The 7,246-nt window shown below is 68.3% G+C and overlaps 1 protein-coding gene across 2 annotated transcripts; it reads right to left on the bottom strand.

Annotated features, from left to right (window-relative positions):
* Positions 1 to 1,700: 1,700 nt before the first annotated feature.
* Positions 1,701 to 6,391, bottom strand: LRRC3C (leucine rich repeat containing 3C). Of its 2 annotated transcripts, none has more exons than XM_068167040.1 (2): positions 6,311 to 6,391; positions 1,701 to 4,438 (listed from the first exon to the last, which is right to left on the bottom strand). In XM_068167040.1, exon 2 carries the CDS (start codon positions 4,436 to 4,438, stop codon positions 3,581 to 3,583), a length of 858 nt encoding a protein of 285 aa, XP_068023141.1. In that variant the 5' UTR covers positions 6,311 to 6,391; the 3' UTR covers positions 1,701 to 3,580. The 2 variants fall into 2 exon arrangements, with proteins under 2 accessions (XP_068023141.1, XP_068023142.1); XM_068167041.1 differs by lacking the exon at positions 6,311 to 6,391 and adding an exon at positions 4,528 to 4,576.
* Between the last annotated feature and the right edge of the window lie 855 nt (positions 6,392 to 7,246).

Genomic DNA, 7,246 nt, shown 5'->3' with positions numbered 1-7,246 from the left:
GCCAGAGCAGCATCCCCCAGGGCAGGTCACGCAGGAACATCTCCAGCCAGGGCTTGAAAGCCTCTGGGGAAGGAGACTCCAGCACCTCTCTGGGCAACCTTGGGAAGGAGAATTTCCTCCCTCCCCAATCCAGTGGCCACATTTTTGGTGCAGCAGCAGCAGCACTCCCAGGAGCAGCAGCAGCAGCCATGGATTAATGAACCCTTTGCAGCAGCGATTCCTTATGGGCAGCCATGCCCCCAGACATGGATTTTCTTTTGGGGGGGGGGGGGGATGGTGGTTTTGGTGGTGTTTTTGTTGTCGTGGTGAAAATAAATCAGGAAGGTTTCCATAACCCAAGGGCTGCTGCTGAAGGGTGAGGCCAAGCTTTAATCACAGCCCTAATTGCAGCCATCAGTTCTAATTACTGATAAATATTTTTTTCCCCTAATTGTGGAAATTAAACAATCAGACATCCTTCCTTCCCTCCTCCAAAATCTAATCAGCTCGAAAAGAACTTCAGGATGCAGGCTGGGGGCCGCGGCTGCTGCCTTCAGAGCCGGGGAGGACCCAGCTCTGCCTTTCCTCTCCAGCGCCAGAGCCCTGCAACAACAACAACACAAAGCGAAGCTCTCAGCCCCGACACGGAGCCGAGCTCCCAGCGCCGCCGCCGCTGCTGCTGCTGCTGCTGGAGAGCTGGACCCGCGTCCAGGTCACCCCTCCCAGGGCAAATCATCTCCCCCGAGCTCGCTGCAGCGTTTTAGGAGGTTTCTTGAGGTCCACCCCGTGCGGGCTGGGGGCTGCTCCACAGCCTGGAACGCAGCTCCTCGGCGCCGGCTCCGAGGAGCCGCAGCCTGCTGCTTCCCACCCCTCGGGCAGGTCGCTGAGGCAGGCACCAGAGCAGGTGCTGGCCCTGGGGACTCGGCGTCACCCAGCTCCGTGGGGGGACACCGGCAGGCCCCTGAGGAGAGCCACAGCCCCACGGACAGGGTGGCAGCTGGGGCTTTGCCCATCCTGCTGCATCCCTTGGTCCTCCCCAGCTGCTCCCGGGCTGTGGCAGGAGGGTCCCCCGGGAGGCAAGTGGCACGGGGGGGGGACAGCGGCCATCTGCTCAGGAGCCTGGGGTCCGGGGGGCTGTCACGGCCCTGCCGTGCCGCGTCTGGAGACAGCCGGGTGACAAAGGAGGTTAATGTCCCGCGAGCGAGAGCTGTCAGTGCGCGTTAGGGCCCAGGTGGCATCGCTGTGGCACGCAGCGTGCGGGCAGAGAGGTGCTGGCGAACCAGGGCAGGGCTGCTCGTGGGCACTGGCGTCAGGGAGGGATCGCCCCACACGATGCCTGGGTCCGGTCTGGTGGGCAGGAGAGCAGGGGGCAGAGCAGGGCCCCAGCAAACCTCCCAAGAGGGCAGCGGTGCAACGCGGCTCAGGGACTGGCACGGTGCCAGTGACCTGAGCCCGGCTGGCAGGGGCCGAGCCGCTGGGTGTTCATTTATTGAAGGCAGAGGCAGAGTTACCAAGGGCCCAGGTGTCCTGTTTCTGAAGGCAGCAGCCCAGGAGCACCCAGCAGAGCCAGGCCTGTCCCGGGGAAGCCATCGCCTGTCGTGGGCACCCTTTGTCCTTCCTTTGTGGCCAGGGTGTCACTGGGAACCCCTGGCACGGGGGGGGGGGGGGGGGATGCCACCTACCTCAGCCCCCCTCCAGGGACACACAGAGTGGGCACTGGCTCCAAAGTAAAAGCCAATTTATTGTTGTATAAAGTGAGAACATAAAAGGTCCCTTAAAGGAAACACAGCTGGGGGCAGGCGGTCCCGGGCACCGCCACGGGCACCGGAGCGGCCGCCCCGGGGATGCCCACGGGTGGGCAGCACCTGGGGCCACGGTGCAGCCGCTGGCAGTGGCTTGGCCTGGCGCCCCCCCCAGCCCCTTTCCCTCCACAGCTGGTTGTGATGGTGGGCAGCTGCCGTGGGCCCAGGGGATGCCCAGGCCGGAGCCGGGGCGTTTGTGCGTGGCAGAGCCCCTGGGCTGCGCTGGCAAAGAGGCACTTGTGGAAGGCCAGCCCTGCCCCACGGCTCCCACTGGCACAGGGGCACGGGGCCTGGGCCCTGCCGGCGCCGAGAGGCGCTGCCCACGCCGGGGTCTGAGGCCAGACCTGGCAATATAAGCTGTGCCAGGGCAGCCCGAGCCGGTTCTGGCCTGGCACAGAGGATGTTCAAGCAGCTTTGGTTGGTGCTCTTGGTGAATTAAGGCAACTTAGCTTCAGTTGGTTTAAAAACGATGGGCAAGACCCAGCGACCCCAGCGGGACCAGAGCAGCACCCCCAGGTACCACAGGGGGCAGATGCCTGGCTGGAAGGGTCTGGCTCTGCCCTGGCTTTTCTCTGAGCCACTGCTTGGACCCTGCGTGCCCACAGGTGGGCACCAGCCACAGATCCCCCACCAGCACCTGGCACCGCAGCCTCGCCTCTACCTACCCACCCCGGGAGCCTGCAGCCCGAGACCGGCAGTGCCAGGAAGGGACTTTGGGGCATTCTGGGGGAGATTCAGGCTCCTGCCGGCGGCGTGGAAGGGGGGAGAGGGTGGAGGAGCCCCCCCGGATCCTTCCATCCCTGCTTCCTGTCACAGTGACCGGTCGGCAGCTTGTGAGTCCTTGGGGGTGAGGTGGGAGCTCTGCTCCGGAGCAGGCTGCAAACACCCACCCGGGGAGCCCCGGGGGGAAACCTGCTCCCCCTAGCACCCCGGCAGGGCTGGACCCACGGCTGGACCCCCCTCGGCTCTGCTCCGGCAGCACCGGCACCCATGGGTGGCCCTGGAGGGCTCAGCCCTGCTGGGGAAGAAAGGTGCTGGGGTCTGGCACAAGCTGCCCATCTCCCCCCACCCCTCTCACTTCAGCTGTCCTGGGGGAGCCAGGAAAGGAGCAGGGAGCAGCAGGGGACTCAGGTGGGAGATGGGGCAGCACCACCTGGCAAGCGTGCCAGAGCTGGGCACCTCAGACCTGCCTCTTGCCTTTCCCAGCTGTGTCCCCACCTCCTGCCTCATCCTTTGGTCCCAGCAGGCTGTGGGCAGAGGCTGTGACCCTCCTGGGGCCGGCGACCCAGCAGGACACTGACCCCGTGGCCTTGCCGCTCCTCCCCACAGCCCAGCGCCGCCCACTGCCCATCCAGGCAGGATGCCAGTCCCAGGCTGCCCAGGCTGCCAAGAACATCCCCCAGGCAACCCAGGCTGAGGCAGGGAGGGATGAAAACCCTGATGGATGCCCCAGGGGATCTCTGCAAAGGAAATGGAAAAGTTCTAAACCAAGTCTGAACGTCCGGGCCGGGCAGGTGCCAGGGTGGCACTCAGGGTTTCTCCATTGTGCCAAGGCGGTGGGCAGCTGCCACAAGCTGCTGAAAACCACTCCCCAGCCGCAGCCGCTTCACCCCTGGCTGTGCCAGAGCCAGGCACCCACCAGCTCCTGCTGCCAGATGCCAGTTCCCAAAGGAGAACAGCACAAACCCAGGACGGTCCCCGCGCAGCGCCAGCCGCTCCTGGCAGCCGCTCCTGGCAGCTCCCCCCCCGGCGAGCGGCCGATGCCCGGCGCCGCCGGTGCCCCGCGGGGTGCCGGTGCCTCACACCACGGTGCTGATGGTGGAGGACTCCTCCGACCTGCGCTGCTTGCTGGGCAGGGACTTGAGATACTCCAGGTGGCGCCGGGCGTCCTCCTGGTTCTGGCGCACGTAGTAGACCAGGTAGGAGATCACCATCGCGAACCAGCCGAACATGGTGACCAGCATGGCGATGTCCGTGGTCCTCTTGTAGGCGTTGCAGAAGTCGGTGTCGGCCATCACCTGCAGGAAGGCCTTGCCCACGTGCTCCTCCTGGGCCGAGGAGTGGCACAGGATGCCGGCCGAGGAGCCGGCCGCCAGCTCCACGGCGCGGAGCAGCTCCTGCAGCCGGCAGTCGCAGCGCCAGGGGTTGTCGGAGAGGTTGACCTTGGCCTTGAGGTGGCCGAAGGCCTCCTTGCCGAGCGACACCAACCTGTTGGAGGAGAGGTCCAGGGTGTGCAGGTGGTCTGCCAGGCCCCGGAAGGCTCCGCTCTCCACGCCGGCGATGGAGTTGTGGGACAGGTCCAGCTCCAGCAGCGCGGGCAGGTCCCGGAAGGCGTCGCGGGGCAGGAAGGGGATGCGGTTGGAGTCCAGGTAGAGCTTGTTGGTGTCGTTGGGGATGTCCCTGGGCACCTCGGTCAGCCTGGCGTGGCTGCAGCGGAAGGTCTTCAGCCCCTCCTCTTCCGAGGGGTAGCAGCCCTTGGGGAAGGCGGAGGCGGAGCGGAGGCTGGAGGCCAGGAGGAGGCTGTGCAGGAGCAGCCACATGGTGGCCGAGCGGAGCAGGGCCTGCCGGGCAGCAGGCATGGCGCCAAGTGGCCTTGGACACAGGGCAGCCAACCTGGCAGCTCTCACCCCGGGTGGTTTCAGCTGGGCTTGGCGCATCTGAGACAAAGACAACAAAGGGGCAGCGTCAGACCAGGGGTGCCAAGGGGCAGAACCACCACTGTGCCAGCTGCCAGCATCAGACCTACCCCAGCACAGTGGGTTGGGGGCCGGGATGGGACCCAGGCCAACCAGCACGGCTCTCACACCCCCGTCCCTGCCACCAGCAGCCTGGCTCAGGGCTCCTGCACAGGAGGATCAGGCCCTGAGTGGCCAAACGAGGCCTCAGCTCCCGCGTGGCAGCAGCTGGACCATAACAAACAGAGTCACTGAGGCTGAGCCAGAGGTGGGGGCGAGCTCCAGCCCTGCCAAGGTCACCACTGAAGGCTGAGATCCCACGGCAGCAGGCAGCAGGACACAGCAGCAAGCGAGCCCCAGCTCCGGGTGAGCCCCGGGGACCACAGTGGAGAACACACAGGAAGAGGCCAAGCAGGCTCCCGGCAGTGCCAGGGGGGCACACAGGCACACACCAGGGATTCCCCTTTGGAGGGGATGGGCACAGGTGGGTGGCTGGGCACCGCTGTCCCCTGCCTGGTGCCATCCCAGCCTTGCCCACCTTGCCCTGTAGCCATGGTCCCCATCCAGCCCTTTTATTCCGGAGGGGAAAAACGTCAGCAGGAAAGAAACAAAAGCAGCCAAAGGAAATTCACTGGAGCTGAGCGTGCAGAGCGTTCCCAGGGTGGCAGCAGCAGATAAGAGCCATGCCTGAGCCCTCTGAGCTCTGCCCAGCTCTGCCAGCCACAGGTCCCTCCACAGCCATGGGCCACAGCAGGTGCCCAGCAGGGCCACGGTGATGAAGCCACCGAGGCAGGATGCAGGAACTCTGCCACCTCCCCACTGCTAAAGATCCCTGCGTCAAAGGGCACCCCCTTGGCACCCCACCAGGGAAAGCCCCATGCTGTGGGTAGCCCCATGCTGTGCCAGCCGGGCACCTCCTGGGCAAGACTGGCTGCTAGTCCCAGCGCCCCCTGCTCCCCAGAGCACCCTGCCCCTGGAAAAACGTGCTTCGGGGCTGCCCAGTGAGGGGCAGAGGTGCCCATCCAAGGGTGGCACAGCCTAGACCAGCACCCCCGCTGCTGGGCACCGGAACGCAGCCCACCCGAGCCGCAGCACCCCAAGGTCACCCCGGTGCCGAGGCGACCCCTGCGCCGCCAGCCCCACCCCGGGCTCCGCGGGATCCCTGAGAGGGGACCGGGGCTCGGAGCAGCCGAAGGGCGCCGGGAACCCAGTCCCATGTTGGCAGCTCCGCAGAGAGGGGGGGACCGCCCCCCAAGTCTGCAAAATGTGACCCGGGAGAACCTTGGGACCCTCTTCCCGCCGCCCGCGGAGAAGCCCAGGCTCGGGCGCCGCGGGAAATCCACCGGGCTGAGGCGGTAGCCGGTGCTCCGGGACCGGGGGTGCTTCGCCCATGGGACCCGGGGGACCCCCGCGGGTGGGACGCTGCTCTACCCGGTCCCACGGACCGGGGGCTAGGACGATACCCGGCCGCGGTTCTCGGCAGCGAGAACCGTCACTACCTGCCCCCACCGCCACAACGTCCCCCGCCCGCAGCCGAGCGCGGGGGTCCCCGGTCCGGAACCGGGACACGCCGCCAGCCTCGGGGAGGGCGGCTGAGGTGCCCGGGGGGTCGCGTAGCTTGCCCGGTTCTCCTTTACGAGAGAACCGCCATGCAGCCGGAGATGCCCGGGGTTCCCCCCGGCCCCGCTGGGCACCGGGGGCGTTGCGGGCGAGGGAAGCCCCGGTGCTTCCCCGGGGGAAGCTCAGCTCGGTGCTGCCGGGGACCTCCCCCACCGCTGCCTCCCGCCCTGCCCGTTCCCAGCGCCGTTGTCCCAGGGAGGAGGTAGAGGAGGGGGGATCCTGGTGAGGACTCACCTGCCGTGAGCAGCCCCGCGGCGGCGGAGCGGCCCCGCGCCCCGGGCCGGAGCGGCCGCGCCCCGCGCAGCGCGGCGGGCCCGGAGCCGGCGGCGGCGGGGCCAGTGGGCGGGATCCTTCGCCCGGGCCTCCCCGGGGCTCCCCGCCCCCGGACCGCCCCGCCGGGGGGGGCCGGACAGCTCCGAGCACCCCTGGCCTCGCACCCGGGGCTCTTCCAGCTCCCCCTCCGCCCCGCGGGAGAGAGTCTGCCCCGAGCGCTCAGCACAGGGTTAGGGAAAGGGGGGAAGAACCGGGGAGACCGGAACAGGAGCTGCCGGGACCCCCGATCCCGGAGCAAGCGGAGCCAGAGTCTCCCGGAGAGACCCCCGCCCCGCTGCCTGTCCCCTCCCCGGCCCCGAATCTTCGCGCAAGCATCCCTGGACCTCCGGACCCGCAGGTCCCCCGGTGCTCTGTACCCCACGGTTCTGTCCCCGCCGCCCCCCAATGCCCAGAACGCCCCCAGCTCCTCCACAGACCCCGGGGCGAGACCCCCCACTCCGGCGGGATCAGGGTCCCCCCGCCCGCAGCCCCCGCCCGGCACCGGTATCGCTTACTCGGGGAAACCCGAGCTGGGGCAGGGCGGACCGGGGCGGGCGGAGCGGCCCCCAGCCGAGCCCCGAGCTGCCCGGGACCGGGGGTCGCTGGGCCGGGCAGGAGCTCCATGTTACGTGGGGTCCCGGCGCCCCGGAACACCGGCGGGGTCGGCTCAGGACCATGGAGAGCAGCCGCCGTTACCGGGCCCCGGTGCGTCCGGGGTCGCCGAGCCGGGCGAGCCCCCCCACTCCCTCTGCCTCCTAAGGCATCGCCGGGGCTACAGCTCCGCCAGCACCGGGGGTCGACCCGGCGGGACCCCGGGTTGCAGGGCCATGGTCGGGCCCTCGCCGTGCTGCAGCAGCG

Source organism: Melanerpes formicivorus, unplaced genomic scaffold (assembly GCF_026170545.1).
Source record: "Melanerpes formicivorus ecotype bairdi unplaced genomic scaffold, bMelFor1.0.p_v2 SCAF_112, whole genome shotgun sequence".
Classification (NCBI taxonomy): Eukaryota; Metazoa; Chordata; class Aves; order Piciformes; family Picidae; genus Melanerpes; species Melanerpes formicivorus.
The sequence above is the reverse complement of the archived record's forward strand: the minus strand, read 5'-3'. Positions and strand labels throughout refer to the sequence as shown.

Coding starts and splice junctions, on each gene's coding strand:
- LRRC3C (XM_068167040.1), bottom strand. CDS start 4,438: ATGCGCCAAGCCCAGCTGAAACCACCCGGGGTGAGAGCTGCCAGGTTG.